This window comes from Anthonomus grandis, chromosome 1, assembly GCF_022605725.1.
Source record: "Anthonomus grandis grandis chromosome 1, icAntGran1.3, whole genome shotgun sequence".
Classification (NCBI taxonomy): domain Eukaryota; kingdom Metazoa; phylum Arthropoda; class Insecta; order Coleoptera; family Curculionidae; genus Anthonomus; species Anthonomus grandis.
Window position 1 is genome coordinate 12,116,440 of NC_065546.1, and position 19,055 is coordinate 12,135,494.

Sequence of the window (19,055 nt, forward strand, 5' to 3'; positions counted from 1 at the left end):
TCCTTGTTAAATACAAAACGTCAAGGTACTTAGCTGTAACAGTTTGACGCAAGATATATCATGCAGAAAATAAGCAGTAGGATATCTATCTATTGTAAACCCAAAAAAAATTACAAAAAATTGTAAATATTCTTGTTTAAGTCTGCTTAAAAAATCCAGATCTGCTAAGACAAGATGTTCAGCAAACATTACTCATTTTGAGTATTATAAAAGATCCCTAATAAAACTGATAACAATAACGAAAGGTATTGTGGTACTCCTAAAGTTACTTCAAAAAGAAGGGAAAGGCAATTTTAAATGCTCATCACCTTCTTGTTAAAAAACTTTTGATCCTTCCATCTCCTACGTAAGAAAGTTTGGCAATTTAAACCTTGAAGTTAACTATCAAAGGCCTTAGGAAAGGGCCTCTGGAGGAATATCAGTAGAATACAATCAGTTTGGTATGCACTCTCAAAAGCATTTTAACATATACTTCAACAATAAACAATAAGATTATCGGCAGTTGCCTTGGCCTCATAAAAACCGAACTGGCTACAGTTGTATAAAAGACCAACTGAAAAAGGACAAGGAAACTTTATTTATTATATAACAAAAACCATTGTTGGGTAATAAATAAAGCTTCAATATTTAATACTTTTTTTAATGAATAAATATATCAGATCAATAATCCCGAATACTTTGGTATATGTTCATTAAGTATCTTTTATAACACATCTAATATACTTATTAAAAATCACTAAATGCTTGAGGAAATTTAAATGCCCTGTGTATTGCTAATAATATGTTTGCAGAACCAAGTTTATGTCATTTAAAAAAAAGTGTGTTTCTGTCTTACTTTTTTTCTTATTGTAACAATAGTTTGACTGTATCTTATCCTGCTCTGATTTCTCTAGGAATAGTGAATTATATTAAATGAAAATTCAATTAAGAGTTTGAAGACCCAGTAATGACTTTATTTTATAATTTAGTTTTATTCCAGATGAGAAACAGTGTAGTTTTAAATAATGTGCAGCATATTTCGATTTGGTACTCTATTGTTACACAAATTACTGGTTAAAGGAACCGAGACTTTTTGAGTAAAGGAAACTCGAAAATAAAACTTACTGATTCTCAGACAGCCTTGCCAAAGAACAATCGTTTTCATACCCGCCTCTTCTGTTTTGCATGCCAGTATGAATGATGCTGCCCACAGGTACGTCGACGTCATTCGAACAAACAAACTGGAGAGCATCGACAACTTCGTTTCCTTTAGACTGTAATTAAAGACATTGTACATTCAGACACTGTACATTCTGGATTTTTTTGAAATACAGAATGTGCAGTGTCCAAAATTCACATTACTGTGCTACTTTTTATGAAACGAAATAACTCGTTGAGATAAATTTGACAGCTGCTGTCATAGTTTTTAATTTACGCTGTGATTTTGAAAATTTTGGATTTCGGGACCCTCTTGTATCTCGGTTAATCCTCCATTAACCGCGTCATAGCTCCTCACGCCGTTACTCGCGCGGTGTCTAAGAGACGCCAAGGTAACTAATGTGTTATTGCCTCTTCTATTATCGAAAAAAAAGTCCAAAATTATTGTAAATATTTATTTTACATTAAACAAAGATATTAAATATGATATATAATGAAATATTCACGAATTAAACTGGGTTTAATTTATATAAATGTATTTCAATATTGAACAAATAATAATATGTAATGTCCACAAAATCAAATAATATAAAATGTCAAAATAACAGAAACATTAAAAAAACTATTTTTAACTCAAGATAATAATTTAAATTGCAAAGTAATCGATGAGTAACATAATAAAATAATATAAAATTTAAAAAAATAAAATCAATAATTTTTTTTAATTGCAGGAGTGGTAGGTGTAGTTTGCATGTTCTAGGCAAATATAATTTTCACACTTTATACAGGTATATTTAATCATACGATTTTTTTTCCGACCGCAAATATAACACCTTTTCCGGGTACCACAAGCCTCCATTCTGGACTTCTTACTCGTCCCTTCCCCTTCATCCGGTTCCGCCTCGGTAGCAATTTCACAAGTTCTTTTCTTTAGATCCGGTAAACTTGCAATTTGTGATCTGTTTTTTAGATGATCTTTTTCTAAAGCTAGTGTTTTTATAAAATGTCTTCTGTTAGCTGTTATAGGATTTCGATTACCTTTGTAAATTACATATGCATTTATAACCCCTACATTTAGCATTGAATAAAAAACTGTCATCGGCCAGCAGTTAGTGTTTCTAGACACCGAATAAGTGGCACAAAGTTTATCTACAACGTCAACACCAGATTTTGTCTCATTGTAGAAAGTTACGATATCAGGTTTTTTCTTTTCACCAGTTGTAACATCAATGGCTGAATCATGGTTCATGCTAGAGAATAGAAGAACATTTTTTTCCTTTTTTGGGATATGAGAAACAAAAGTTATATTCTCTTGAAAAGCAAATGTTGATGAGTAAACGTCTCGATTGTTCACTGATACTAAGCTAGGTGGGAGTTCGCGTTTGTTTTTTCTTACAGTTCCAACGTAAGTGAGTCGGTGATTTCTTAGGAGATCTGTGACGAGTTCGTATATATTTCCGACATATATTTCCAAATTGGCAGTATAAAACATTTTAGAATTAACAAGGGCTAATATCTTTATCCCATATTTCGATGGCTTGCTCGGAATGTATTGTCGAAATGTACATTTGCCCCTGAACGGTGGCAACATTTCGTCGACTGTGACATACTCACCAAAAGAATAATTTTGTTGGCACTTTTCAACAAACATTTTAAAAGGGTAATGTTTAAAAGGTAAAAGCAAGCTTGTCACAGATTTTCCGTTCATTCCGCGTTTCTTTGTCATCAAACCGCACATTTTGCATGGGGAAATGAAATCTATTTCGAGACATTGTTATTCGGAAAAGCTCAATGCCAGAATTATCAATAGCCCAAAGGTCTGCTGTGTTTAGTCGACTATTCCTATGGAATCCTGCCATATACAACAAACCAATAAATACTTTAATTTCAGACAAGTTGGTAATCTTGCAGTCTTTCTCTCTGCTATATGAATCCTTCTTACTAGAAATATACTTATTAGTATTACTGACAATTAGGTCTAACATATCGTCGTCAAAAAAAGCACCCCAACAAGCTAAAACAGATCTTGCATTTGTAGCTGCACCTTTCACCCCAGGCAAATGGCTGACAATATGATGTGAACGAGTTCTTACGTTCTAAACAGGCATCTGTAGTTTCCATCTTGTTATTTTATCTTTTCCCAGTATCGTATTTACCACTGGTTCTTCCACCTCTTCGTCATCTTCACTAGATATTTTTTGTTCTGTATCTGAGCTTTTCCAACTAGTTTTCTACGGCGTCTTTTTCGCCTTCACTACTATCCTCAGCATCCGACAATACATTGCTGTCGTCCTCAGCTAATTCCCGCAGAATTTCTGCATCTTTTTCAACAAGTGGATCAAAAAATCTCTTCTCTCTCTCGACTATAAAAAATGTATATCAAACACTACAAAACAATACAAATATGTAGTTATAACTTACCATTTTGCCAAAAAATCGATAAACATTATTTTAACAAAAGTACTCGCGCGGCGTCTGACAGACTCCAAATGTAAACATTCGCTAATAACTTTACTGAGTTTCAACATAGACTATTCTCATGCAAGCCTGCAAATAATCGCAATGCATGTGGAAGGATCAGTCCAAACTTAGAATTTAGGCTAACTAACAATATGAATGGCGTCTACTAGACGCCGCGCGAGTAGCGAAGGGTTAATATATTAAAAAAATTATTTTGACAGTTTTTTTCGTAAAACGCGATTATGTTATCTGTTTTTGAGATAAACAATAAATAACAGTATGCACTTATTTTCAAAAATTACCAAATATGAGACAATTTTTGTAAAATAATTACGTATAATTTTAATTTTAATAGGAGGCCATGGTCATGCATGTTTTTAAGAAGGGCATGACAAAATGACAGATCATTATAGAACAGTCAATTTTAAAAAAAGTTATATTAATAATTATTTTTTAAATTATTTATTACTTTTTGTCTTTTAAAAGTTGTACCTAAATATTTCACTGTAAAAAGTGGAACAGCTGTGTTTTTTTTGATGATTCTATTTGTTTATTCGTTTTTAAGGATATCAAACTGTTCGTAGGTAAGCAACAAAAAGAATGTTTTGTTGCTTATACACCATTATTTTTATCGCTTACGCTCCAGCAGTTTGATATCCTCAAAAACGAATAAACCAAATGGCATCATCCAAAAAACACAGGTTCCACTTTTTACAGTCTAACCAAAAGCTTTGATTTTTCTGTTCGCCCTGAAGGCCTAATATAAGTCGAAACGTTGGCATCAAAAGAAAACCAGTTCCGAAGAGCTTGGATTTTAATTGAACCTTTATCCAACTTGACCCTAAAAACTTAACAACATTAAATTGCGTCGCTGACTTTTCTTAAAATTGATAGTTTTTTAATTATCCGTCATTCTGTCTTAAAAACAATGAGTGATTATTTCCATAGAGATGCATGACCATGGCCTTCTATTTTCTATTAAAAAAGTAATAATAGATAACTATTTTACAAAAATTTTGCAAATAACTCCCTAGTGTTATATATTTTTAAAAAGGAAGAAATAAAGGGGATTTCTCTATTTAAAAATATACAGGGTATTCCATTTAAAAAAACATAAGTTTGTTTTTATCTGAAAATCCTAAATATTACAATAACACAGAAAACCCCTCATCAAAACCATCTTTTATTTTTTCAATTTGTTAAGTAATACCGGTGATACAAGGAGGGTATCAAAAGTAACAATTTTAAAATTAGCTCTGTAGATTTAAAACTATGACTGCTGTCAAATTTCTGACAATGTCATGTTTCGTTTCATAGGAAAATAGTATAGTAATGCAACAATCGTAAGGCTCTATCTCCTATAGCAACTCAGATAACTTACTAAAGTGTCCAAATTTAGACACGCTGTACACACAAGTTTTTACTTCAGAGGACTTAAAGGTATCTAAAAATCGACTTAAATGTCCACAAGCAGGCAAATACAAAGCAAATTTGTCAATTTTTGAAGCTACTCCCTATATCCTACTAATTAAATCTAAAAAAAAAAATATGAAAACTGTACCTACCCAAAGATCGATTTTAGTAAATGAGCTATAATCGCTTATTCCGACCGTTTCTCTACAAGCAGCATATTCTCTTGCAACAAAATCAAACCACGGTGGCTTTCCAAATGTATTTGTATAAGCTATTCTATAAGGTACTGACCAGTCATAGGCTTCTTGTTCTGTGGACAGAAGCATAATTTAAAAAATATGATTTACTACTTAACCTTAGAATATTCACAGAATGGCATCAATAAGCAACTACTTTGTTTGAGTTCAACAAGTGCTCAGGGGCAAGGGCGTGTCTTGTTTACAAACATATTTACCGATTCTCTATTATCAAGTTTACCAAGGAACTTTTCAGCTATAAATTAACAAATAATATAAATTATTTGTATTGGATTTTAAATTAAAAATAACACGCAGAAATAGATATAACCTATTCTACGAGTAAATTTAACATCTTATATCCTAACATTATTCAAACACTTATAAAAAAATGTGGCATCTGGTCAAATTCAAACGGCTTGTGTTTACACTCGGCTATGGGAAATACGAGAATAAGTGTAAATGTGTGAAATACGGAAATATGAATATACAGATCGTGTTATCGTGAGTTACGTATTACCCAAAATAATGGCAACACCGCTTGGTTGAATTTTTCGTTTTTATTTTTTGAACCGGGAGTCAGCAGACCTCACTTTGCTGTGTTACTGCACGTTGCATTAATAATTTTTGAGCGTTATTTTCGTGTTTTTTTCACTATGGCTGTTTATACCCCTTCCGAAAGAGTTCAACTAATTAAATGGTTTTATGGAGGCAATTCGGCAGTACAATGTAGAGATTTGTTTTCAGTGACATTTGAGAATAGACCGATTCCTTGTGCAAAAACGGTTTTAAATGTGGTTACAAATTTTAAGACATCTTTTTGTCTTCGAGATTGTAAAAAATGCCACACAAATCGTCAAGAACTACCTGTTGAAGTGGTCCAGGATATAGAACGGCGGGAAGAAATGGTTTGTAGTACCCTAGATCTTGATTCGACACGGTCCACTAGAAGTATTGGAGAGGAACTGGGAATAAGCAATAAAACTGTTGCTCGTATCTGGAAAAAATATGGGTACAAATGTTTCAAGTATTCAAAAACTCAGGAAATATTTCCTGAAGACCAGTGGCGAAGAATGGAATTTTGTGAAACCGTGATGGAAAAGGCAAATAAAAACGAATATTTTTTAAAAAATATTTTGTTTTCTGATGAATCTTCTTTTCCATTACATAGCAAACACAATCATTCCATTGTTCGTTATTGGTCTCAGGAAAACGAGCACAGAAGTTTTCAGTTCGTACCTAGTATCCTCAGAAATTGAATGTTTGGGCAGGTATTTTGGGCGACAATGTTATAGGGCCATTTTTTATTGATGGCACTTTAAAGGCCCAAAAGTACCTTGAGTTGCTGCAAAACCAAGTTCTTCCTGCCATTCAAATCCTACCTGATGTAGACCTGAGATCGGTTTATTTTCAGCAAGAAGGCTGTCCTGCTCATAACGCGGCTAGGGTAAAAGAATTTTTAACAAATACTTTTCCTAACCGCCTTATTAGTGGGACTGGCGATATTAAATGGCCTCTACATCTCCAGATTTGTCTCCAAATGACTTTTATCTGTGTGGGTTACCTTAAGCAGACCATTTACTAGCATGAATTTAGTAGGCCAACAAATTTAGAGGAGTTGCGAAATAAAATTGTCGAAGGTGCCAATTCCATTTTACCTGAAACTCTTTTGGAGGTGCGAAATAGCTTTTACGATAGGTTAAGTTTTTGTTTAACGAAAGAAGGCGGTTTATTTGAGCCTTTTATTTAAAAAATGATATGTTATTAGGTTTGTTTCGTAGAGTTTTATTTCTGATTTTTTATTATATTTTTATCAGAGCTGATATTTTATTTTTTATTAGAATAACGCTTTAATTTTCATTATGCAAAACACATATTAAACATTTTAAGATTACAATTCTATGCGGGTTTTACACATTGTCATGTCTGTAAAACCCGCATCAGAATAAATATTTTAAAAATGCCTGGATTTTCGCGTAATATTTTGGGACATTTTGTCGCCAAACGACGCAGCTTTCACGAAAATCAGATGTTTACTAATCCCGTCCTTGGGCCGGTGCTCTGCTGCAGGCACTCATACACGCGCGACGTTGCAAAATTTCGCCTCTATGCGGTTTCCTATAAGTAACGAACGAAAACACGATCTGAATTCTTAAACCAAAAAAAAAAAAAAATTAAAAAATGAGTTTTGTCCATGGTTTAACTAACAGGACTTATTTCATGTTTTGTTGTTGTCTTGGCAGGAAAATGTGTGTAAGTTAAAATGCACCCTGCTTATATTATCTGATGTGATATGAAACTGATATTTGTTTAATACAACATAATGCAAAATGTTAAAAATGTGTATCTTAAAACATGAATTATTAAGAAATTAAATATGTAATTTACATAAAACTGCTTCTTTTTAGGTAGGTTTTTTTACCTTTACTCTAATGAAGTGCGTTAAAAAAAAACACATAAATAGTTCATAAACGGTACTATTACATATATGTTATAATAAATATTTTTTGACGACGTCACTGATACTTAAAATTGAGTCAGTGGGTCAACAATGAGATCGAGTGGCGTTGCCGTGTCAATATCGACTTCATTAAAACGAGTATCTTATCATAGTTTATTTAAAAAAATATTTGATATTTTATTGAGGACGAACAGTAGTCTTGATTTGTGTCTGTCAAATTAAGTGACAAATTTTTATAATATAAAGTTTTTTTGATATCTCTGCATAACCGTTTGGCATCATTGCATCAGTGATCTTGCAAGCAAACAAATTGCCCATAGTTTGACGGGATGCTACTTATAGCCTTTCAATGTTCTAAGTACTTGACTTTAATTTTTAGGTGTTTATTGCATATCAAACACCTTATGTAAAAATATTAAGTAGAAAAATCCTAAAGTAATAATCATTGAATGCTATCTTAGAACATTGAAAGGCTAGAAGTAGCATGCCGTGGAACTATGGGCAGGTTTGTTTGCTTGCAACATCTCTGATGCAATGATGCCAAATGCTTATAGAGAAATGGCAAAAATCACTTTATAATAGCATACAAATTTTCAGTTGTTTCCGAAGGCACAAAACAATACTACTACTCCCCTTTAATAAAATATGAAGCATTTTTTTAAAATAAATTTGATAAGATATCGAATATATTGAAGTCAATATACGTTAAATAAATGAAAATAAAGTACGAAGACACGAGAAAACGGTAATGGCATCGCAACGCCGCTCGATCGCATTGTTGATGTCACCGATACAAGCACTCTTTACCAGTGACGTCGTCAACAAATATTTACCTGATAAATTTTTATTAATTATTAAAGAGTTTGACTATAAGTAATATTACCATTTATGAGCTATTTATGTGTTTTTTTTTAACGGACTTCATTAGAGGAAGGTCCTAATAAAAGGCAGCATTTTTGTCAAAGCATTTTTATGGAAATTAAATATTTTATTAATATAATATTATAGATTTCTTAATAAATCATGTTTTAAGACACAAATTTTTAACATTTTGCAAAATTTTTTTAGTTTTAGTCAAGTTATTTTGGACAAAACTCAGTTTTACATCACTTATATCACATAAAATATACTTCTATGGTGCTGACTTTTTCAAAGAGACAGTATTGCTTCAGCGGAAAAAGTTAAAACTACAAGGATGTTCAAATTGTGAAGGAGTTGCAGGTTTTTTTTAGGTTATAAGATTTTTATTATGAGTATTTAGCCTTATAATGGTTTTGAGACATTTAATAGTAACCTATATAATACATAATACCAATTATTATATCATATTAATTTATACTAAAAAACAAAGCTTACCTAAGAATAAAGACTATGTACAATAGATTAGATAGTTTATTAGTAATATACAAACAAGTACTTTTACAAGTCAAATAAAATATGTAGTATGTTGCCCAACATTTTTCGAAAATCATGTTATTATTTCTTAAGTATTTTAATAATGACTTGAGATCTAATTCGATTTCTTTGGCGCAAATTTGTTTGTTGCAATCTTCGAATTTTAATTTTCTTTATTTTTTTTTCTATAATTTGGTGACAAGTGATTTAGTTTTTAAAACGGTGGAATCATCAGTGCTTAGGTCCTCAGGATATCATTTTGATTTTACCCTAGAATAATATACATAAAAATATAGTATTACCAAAATTAAAAAAATGTATTACGATAATCCAATTGATCAATAAAATGTATGTTATTATAAAGAATCTTTGTAATATCATACATTTAATTAATATTAAATATTTTAATATTAAACAAATATAACACAATAAAATACTATATCACTTTTAAATAAGTTATATATAATACATGGCAAAAAACTGGTAGTCTATTTTGAGTGTATTTTTACCTTTTCCTTGGCAGAGTCAGGGAATCTCTACCAGTTAAACAAAAACGGCTTTGATGAGAAATAGTAATTGTTGACCTAGACCCCACGATTACTGTAGAACTATTAATCTCAGATGCAGTTATTATTGATGATGAATGATCAGATCTGTAATTATACAAAATTTGGTGTATCAAAAATATTAATCTATTTTAATTATCCATACTTATCTATATTAGCTTCACTGTTTGTACTATATACCATTTTGGAAGCTAAAGAAGTTTTTGCACTATTCAGGAAAGCTGCCCCTGCAGCTTTGAAGGATAAATCACTTGGTAAATTAACTGAATTATCCGCTGCTGTGTTTTTAACCAGTGCATCAGAAATCCTAGTAAAAAAATAGTTTTACACACTTACCTAATTTAATTAGTATTAGTTATAAATAAAGCTTATATGAGTAACACTAATCCTTTTTGTGATGATTTTTTTATACTAGAAAAATATATTTAAAAAAAATTATCTTTGAGGTAGAGCTGATTTGTTTTATAGTCTGGCTACTGATATTATCTTCCTTATATAAGAAATCACTTCTAAGGATGTAATCTGAACAAACAAATATGTTCTGTTTAATTGTGTTGATTTCCATTAATGAAATCCATTGTTGCCTTTGGGCATATAATAGGCAGTCTATAATAAGTATTTGATATTTAATCAAAAAGCAAAAAAAATTACAGTAATGAATTAATATGTGGTGCCAATTACTATATATATTATTGTAAGTTGCAATATGGTAAAACAGAAAAAAATTATCGACCAAATTTTAGGGAAAGACAAAATTAACTTTATACATAGATATCAATATCTAAATAAATTTCAAAATTCTTTAAAGGCAATAAAAAATTAGTAATTTCATCTATCTACCTAATGTCTATATTAAAAAAACATAACTATACATAGATAGGTGCATGGGTATTAGGTATGCCTTCTTTTTGCCAAAACAACAAAAAAAAAACATAAAATCCTGCAATAAAACCAGGGACAAAATTCTAGTTTTATATTTTTTATAGCCTATTGATAGATGAATATGTTCAAAAAAATATTTAGATTTAAAAATATAAATATTTTGGTATTTTACGCACACTTTCACATTCAGGTTTTTATTAGGTTTATATCTATAAGATCCCCTATTCTACGTTTATGATGATGGTTACCCCATGATGTGATGTTATGAAAGTATCGGTACTTACTTGTGAAAAGATCGGCTTGAATCACCTTTTTATCATGATGCGGCACAAACGACACAAGTTTTTCCCATTCTAGCAATTTAAAAAAAACACTAAAATGTGGCCTTTTTCCTTTTGAAACCGAAAATTAAAGAAAATACACTAATCCCGAAAATAAACAAAAAGCCGTTTGACAGATGACACTACGCGTATGGCTCAGGCGCTTAAGCTCCGGTGTTTTCGCTTCAAATTTTTTAGAAGCAGTTTTAGGGATAAGAATGTTAATAATTTTGTTTTTTTTTGCTTAAGGATATTATATTTATTCTTAAAATAGGTTAATTGTAGTATTTATACTTTTTATTTTAAATTTTCCTATAAAATACAACACAAATAAATTAAATTAACGTTATAATGGTTGTTAAAATATAGCTAAAAATTTCCTCCGTTGGAAATTTGCGTCCACTTGACAACAGAGAATCGGCAAATATGTTTGTAAACAAAACACCCCTCTTGCCCCTGTGCACATGTTGGACTCAAACAAAGTTGTTGTTTACTAATTCTAGCCTTTCAATGTTCTAAGAATGCTATAAAACATAAAATATCTATTGTTTTCTTTATTTCTCAACTACTGTAACTACAAAGTGAGGAGCCTTAAAATAAACTACAATTTAAAATTCTTAATCTCATTTAATAATATTAATCTCATTAAAGTACTTAAATTACAATGTTTACCATAAATTTATTAAATTATATATATATAAATTATATAAATATTTAAATGATAAAATCCTAACCAACTTTCTGAAATCTTAAAAACTTTTGTCACCAATATACAACAATATGAATTATGTCTCGTAACCTCAATTTATAAACACATATTGTGCCATTTGTAATAAATTAAAAAACTCTAGATCATGAAAATCCTATAAATCGTAAATATCGTTAAAATATAACGAGCAACGTTAAATTTAATAAAATAATAAGAGGTCAACAAGCCCGAAAGATCGAGGAAGAGAAGCCGTGTTGAAGATGTGTACGTGTTTGAGGGTATCAACATAATAATGGGAGATTTTAATTTTGATTTACTGAAGCCTTCATTTTATGGTGAAAAAATTATATCCCAAATCTATGCAAATGGTTTTAATCAAATTGTTGATACTCCCATGCGCATTACTGATAGTAGCAGAACCCTAATTGATTATATTGTCACGAATGATAAACATATATCTTATAAGGTACACTTAACGCCTAAAATTAGTGACCACTGTATATTGTCTATTTATCCCGAAAAAAAATTTAATGAAAATTGTGATATAGTCATTTACCATAGATCTATGAAAGAATATAGTACAGATAGGTTACAAAATTATGTTTTCGGGACTGAATAGACGAATGACAGTGGGGATGTAAATGTGTTAGCAAATATTTTTGTAAACGACCTTACTAATATTTTAAATCAAATGTGTCCTAAACGAAAGTCTGTTATAAAACAGAAATATTTGCATAAGGGGTGGATAACTGCAAATATTAGGGAAAAGATGGATCAAAGGGACAAACTGTATGTTAGAGCCGTCAGGGAGAATAATGATGTCATCTGGAGGGAATACAAGAAACTACGAAACTCTGTGTTTGGTCTAATTAAGGGAGAAAAGGATAAGTTTTATAGAGAAATTATCGATGGGAACAAAAGCAATCATTCTCACTCTTCATTGCCTCAAGAGATTAAATTCGACAATGAATTAATATCTAACGAATTAACAATAGCTACAGAATTTAACAAATATTTCACGGGGCCGAAACGGTGTTTGCGGACCGGAATAAAGCGGCATCCATGGATTACCGGGATGCTGTGGTTCCTGGAAAAACCGGGGCACCGCGGGTTCTCGCCGGGTTGACCCCCATTGAACCCAATTCAACTAGGCCACAACTTGACCCAGATACAGGTGTCGTCATTGCCGCTATGCGAGTTTATATTTCTATAGTTTGCAATAACTTGTTTTGTCAAATCATCGGTTTGCAGTGACCCACGTATGTATTAATTCGATATTTGTTATTCCTGCCTACGAAAGTAGGTTTTAATGTACTGGGTTTACAAAAATATTATAATTTCATTGAACTAAATATTTTATATCATTGAATAAAAATTTATTGTATTTTATATGTAGCTTTTTTTATGCTGAATAAAGATTATTATTAATTAATAATGTGAAAACCATTCGATACTGTAGGCCATGAAATACTTTTTGCTTTTAAATTGTGTGAAACTATTTATTATTAATTTAATATTTATTCTTAATTTAATATAAGAGTATTGTTTTAGTTAAATTCTAAACATTTTGTATAAGAGTTAAAAATGAAGTAACAAAAAAAAAAACAAAAAAACATAAATAAATATGATACAATTGACTTACCACCCATATGTTCTGGATCAAACCAAGTAGGCCTTTCATACCCCATAACTTGCCCAAACACAGCGCCAGCCTCTCTTAGTTTTGGATAAACCGGAGACATCCTTAGGTTTCTACCAGTTTGAAACTCGTAAAATGGATAATTCATGCCATAGTGAAGACCAGGCACTAAAGAACATTAAAACATCACAAATAGACAATTTATTTCAAAAGAAGCATTTTTTTATTACCTTCTTTAACTCTATCCCTTAAAAATTTTCTATTATTATGAAGACCCAAAAATCGGGATACCTCCAGTTCGTACATATCAAAATCAGTCTCTCCGTTGATGATCAGTTCTGCGGTGGCCTTCCCTACACCACCGGCAGCTGAAATCCCCACAGTTTTCATTCCAGCTGCTATTAAATAATTTCTTATCTAAAAAATTGATATTTATACCTTCAAGAACACGAAAACTATTTTATACTAAATATTAGTGGCCACTTTTACCAGTTAACCAATAAACTTTTTTTTTAAATGAAACTTAAAGGGAATCAACAACCTATGACTGCTTAAGGAAAACTACTGATAAAAAACTAATGTACATACATTCGTGTTAGTTCAATAGAGACATCTCAACAATAGATACAATTTTTACAGAATCAGTGAAAAAGCTGAAGAAAATAGATTTTAATAGATAAAGAAAAAAAAATTATATGTTTAATGAATATTTAGGATAGAGAGTATGCAGAAAGGAACAGAGATATGGTTATAAATTGGAAGATATGTTGGTTAACCAACAGTGGTAAGCAGTAATTAAAATATTTTTAAAGTTTTTTAACTTTCTCTGAATATAGGTGGTGATGTAAAATTACCGGTAATTTAATAATCGGCAATATTACAGTATCCTTGGTAATTTATAAAAAATAGTTATTTTGTAACATATTTATGTAACAAGTGTGTAAGGAAAATGATCCTTTTTTTTTGAATGGGAAATTGCCAATGCCATAGACAATTCCCATGAATATAAAAAACGGATTTTACACACGCGTAACATACAAAATTTTTTCTTCCGAATTACTATGGAAGAAAAAATTTAAAAAAAAAAACAAAAATACCAAGTTACTTTACGCGCTAGTGCGTAAACAGAAGTAAAAAAAAATGTTTGACAAATTATATATTAAATGTCAAATTACTTCGTCAGGAATGTCAAATTACTTCCTTCTCGGGAAGTGTGTATATTTACATGGTAGTAAAAAAAATAGTTTTTTAAGTAACACAAGTTTTTCCAGTTCAAAACTGCAACAACATTATAAAAAACAAGAACATGTTTCTTAAACTATTCAGAGTCAGAATGAACTACGTAATAGAGTAAAAAATGGTCATCATCGTCATAATCCTCAACCTCGTCATCTGATGGTTCTTTCTCTTTCGTTAATTGTTAATCTTTCGTCTATTTCTTTCTCAGTAGCTCTACTATTCTTGAGTGATCTTCTTAATTCAGTGAATTATGATTATGGGTAATATAAGTTAGTTTTCTGGCCCTTTTCAAGATAAGTCTCTTTCTTTTTTGCCGATGAATTTAGAAAAAAGCTTCTTTCGATTGCGTCTATTAAAGATGGTAGATTTAAAAGGTCTACAGGAAATTACTACCTATTTTAGAACTGTAGTAAATTCTTGCCCACCAAGAATTCTTGTCTTGGCCACGCTTTATGATTTCCTACTGCATGTCAACACACTTATGGTGTTAAAACGCGGTAGCAAATCCGAATATCATCTTCCATCGTTACTTGCTTTAAACCTTACGTGAATTATGTGCTGTAGTCTAGAAGGAATTTAAAAGTGTTCAAACGAGTAAAAGCTGGTAAAATCATACCTGTAAATAAAATCGCAAGTAATAAATTCGGTGAAATTAAAAATATAATTCTATTGCGCTAGCTTACAAAATGGCAATTTTATTGTTTCAATAAAATTCATGTGTTGAGTGAATTGAAATGGTGATAATATTTTAGATATTTATAAAATCAAAGTTATAGTCAGAATTATTATGGGTTAGGGGTTAGAGCCCATTTCCGAAAGTAAGTATAAGTGCACACACATTGAACACCCTGCATCTTTGCAAAATAACGTCTTTTAGTATCCTAATTGAAGCTTCGGTATAATTATTGGTATTGTGTCGGGTAATAATATTAATTCTATATCCTATACACCATTCTTCTCTTCTTTTCCAAATTTAATTTAAATGTAAACATAGTTTTTCATTTTCTTTTACAATGTTGGTTTTCAAAAAATCATGAAATCGAATTTCCGCTTCAGTAAGTGTATTTGCTGTGTTTTGTTTGTTTGTCTTTTTGATTTATCAAAACCATGACGTCCATCGCAAAGCCAACGCCAAAAAGCTTGCGAAATATGAAAAGCACAAAGTAGTAATCGAGATTGTGGAAAAACAGCTTGTAGAGAATTCCTTTCAGCTTGACTGTCATCAGTCATGATTACTCTTGGACTTAGTTTCTTTCCAGAGCCATCTTGTTCGAGTGCTTCTTTGATAGCCGCAAATGCTAAAGTATAAATAGCTTCCGACTGTTCAGTGTGTAAAACACAAGCCACAGGAATAGCACCCACTTTATGAGCTGTAAAACAAAATGTTACATTCGTATTCGTCTGGTCACATGAGCTGGTTGTATCAACAAACACAATTTCATCAGAAAGTGCCTCCATAAAAACACGTTTCATAATTGGTGTTATAATTACTATTATCCTAGGATTTTCCTTAAATGTAACAACATAACCTTCTTCTTCTGATTCAATTTTTCTTTGCATAATCACTTCATTTATATTTTGTTCTGCTCTGTCACCATATTTTGAAGTCCTCCATTTTTGGAATAAATAGTATACATGATTATCAATAGGATTTAAATGACCATTTGCTAAGTATGTAAAGCGTTCAGTCCCATATTTTTCCATCAGTTTCATCTCATGATATGTTTTGGCTGCGCTCGATGTCATACCAGATTCAAAATAAGTCTCGAAGTCCCGTTCAGTGTTAGGCTCACAACGTAGATAACTAAATGTTTCAGCTACCTCAATAAGATGTGAGTGTTTAAAACACACATTTATTACAACATTGAGTACTCTTTTCAAATTTTCGTCATTTCTTTGCGTAAACCTATTTATTTTCTTTGCGCGAAAGTCAATCTTAGCAGTGCATAATTTGTTACGACTCCTGCATTTAGCTTTTTGGGCAGTTTTGTTGTGCGAAGAATGCTGACAGACAAATGTTCTTCTAAAAGCTAATCTTTTAATATTAGGGTAAGTATATCTTACAATCCAATTTGTTCGAGTCAACAGCAAAAATTTCATCAACCATTCAACACTAAACTTGTTATAATCGTCTTGATAACTGTCTTTTATTTTGCAAACAATATCCAAATAAAAAGTGTCCTCGTCTTGGTAATCAAACTTTAAAATTATGTGGTCATCACAAACTTCTCGAAGGAAATCCTTTAAGTCTTCTATTGAAAAGGTCATTTTTATAATAGTTTTTCATAAGAAAGCGACAAAACACTAGCACAAATACTTTTAATAAAATTTTTTAAAGTTAGTTTAGGTTATAAACAACAATAAACAACAAAAATCTGCACAGAATAACACTTGGAAGAGATGGAGCACGCAGCCAGGCGACAAACAAAGTAAGTATTGTAGTGGTGAAAAAGGCGCGCGCCATATTTTTGGAGGCTGTGTTTCGATCTTGTCCTACTAATTTATTTTCTTTTTGTGTGCGTGTAAAAGGTAAGTTGAGCTTACTCTAAGTGGTTAAAGCTTTCTACATACTAGCTTGCTTTTATTTGCTTTTTGGCTTAAAAATTTCCATTTTGTGCATGCTTATTTCCAATTACATTGCTTAAAGTTAAAGTATTATGAGTGAAGCAGGGGGGGGCGGACCCCCCCAGCTCATGGTAACAATGCCAAAAGAATGTGACGCTATAGATAATGGCAATGTTGATGTTTGTAGTATTTCAATAGAGGCTTCAAATACTAAAAAAAAACAACCTTGAAAAAGAACCAGTTTTTTATTCTAAAAATGATACTGGCCCATTTCTTGTCTATTTAGAATCCACCGAAAAAGTGGGTTTTAATGTAGGCAAATTTAATAATATTAAAATTGCTAGAGACATTTTTAACCTAAATCTGACAGACGTTAAAAAAATTAAAAATAAAAGCTTAAACAGAATCTCTGTAGAATTCATTAATTTCCTGTCTGCAAATAATTTTGTTAAAAACAAAACCCTGTTAAATAAGGGCTATAAAATCTATATTCCATTTAACTTTGTGACTTGTAAAGGGTTAGTCAGGCAAATTGACATAGAAATAGGCGAAAAAGAAATATTAGAATGTTCTAAAACTGATACCGGCATAGAAATTCTAGAGGTTAAAAGATTAAACCGAAAAATAATTAAAGACAAAGATATAGGAGTCACAAGCTAAACAGAACGAGCAAAGTTTTAATATAAGAAGATATTTCGGAGATTCCTGCATGGTCCAGAGCCAGACAAAGAAGGAGTCTCCCCCAAATCGGGCTGGCAATTGCCTTGCAGCAAAGCCATCAACTAAACAAGACAAGACAACAAGACAAGGCGCGCGCCATTTGCGTGCTGCAATGCGGTATGAATTCAAAATATAGAAATAAGACTTGTATCCAAAATCATCCCAGGTTACAACACGCGTAGTAATTATGGAGGTGCTTTCCGCGCGCTACTTTTATTTCACTACGCAATATTTGTGCTGACGCGTGGTAGCATTTTTGCGATATGGTAAAAACAAATATTCATTTAATTTCTCCTGCATTTTAACACGTTAGCGTGTTACAGAGTAGTATGAATTCATAAAGCGCGTCTTGGCCTGTAGACATCGATTTGTCGCTGTAAATGACGAATTCCTTAGCACAAATATTATCACCTCTAATTTTGTACTGGGCGAGTGCATCCATGATAAAATCTACTCGTCTAAAGTATTCTTTGGATGACGCCTTGCAGTTTCATAGCTGAGCTTTATTCCAATTAAATTTTCAGCTTTACTTAAATTCTCGCCGCGTTGATTTGGTTCTAATAGGTAAGCAGCAAGATTAACGGGTTTTAAACATTTACTTTCTCGTTTTTCAAAAATTAAATATATTTTCTGATTTTCAGCCATAGTCACGTAATATAGACCTCATTTCAAAAAAGCAGGTAAATTTTCAGATTGTTGGCCCGTTACATTCAAAATACGTTATTCCTTTAGAAATGGACTGGAACAGGTCATAAGTTGATGAAAAAACATCAGAAATATCTGGGATATTATCAACTGCTAAAAAAGTTATTAGACTAGAAACAAAGAAATCTGATTTAGTTTTCAGCGGCAATTTTAAAAAGATATATCGCCCTGTTTTGTTCAATTGGATTTTTTTAAACCTTACATTCAAATCTGCGATTTTTTCAACTCAGATACCATTGAATTGTAAAAATGGTCTAATTTCCAAAGGTCTTCAACCAGAAAGTTCAGACTGGCAAATACAACCATAAATACTAATGTAATCATACTTTCTGCTACTATTTCACGAGCCTTTTTCATGCTCCGTTGTCAATCACATTAGCTAGAAAATTTGAAGCTTCCAACTCTCTTAACATTTTTTCAATGTCTGTTATCATCGATAGGTATTTATTTATAAAATACCGAAAGACATGTATTAATAACAAAATTAGATGTAGGGTCATTTCCGCAATTTGACCATCCATCTGTTTGCCAGCTTTAAATAGGTGCATCACTAATTTTTTAAGAAACTGCAGTTTTTACTCTAGTATACTCGGATTCGAGGAGTGGAT

General features: G+C 31.5%; 1 protein-coding gene and 1 long non-coding RNA gene across 2 annotated transcripts in view; both read right to left on the minus strand.

Moving 5' to 3' along the window:
- The window catches only part of LOC126734992 (pyruvate dehydrogenase phosphatase regulatory subunit, mitochondrial), a 65,593-nt gene that overhangs the window by 14,403 nt on the left and 32,135 nt on the right, over nt 1-19,055 (minus strand). The window contains exons 8-11 of the mRNA XM_050438859.1: nt 13,449-13,635; nt 13,222-13,386; nt 5,163-5,320; nt 1,105-1,253 (exon numbers count right to left, since the gene is read on the minus strand). Coding sequence (XP_050294816.1) covers nt 1,105-1,253; nt 5,163-5,320; nt 13,222-13,386; nt 13,449-13,635 — 659 coding nt within the window. The remainder of the gene's footprint in view (nt 1-1,104; nt 1,254-5,162; nt 5,321-13,221; nt 13,387-13,448; nt 13,636-19,055) is intronic.
- Nucleotides 9,169-9,978, minus strand: LOC126734998 (uncharacterized). The gene is made up of 3 exons (XR_007660246.1): nt 9,814-9,978; nt 9,612-9,755; nt 9,169-9,372 (listed from the first exon to the last, which is right to left on the minus strand). It is a non-coding gene; the product is annotated as an uncharacterized LOC126734998 (long non-coding RNA).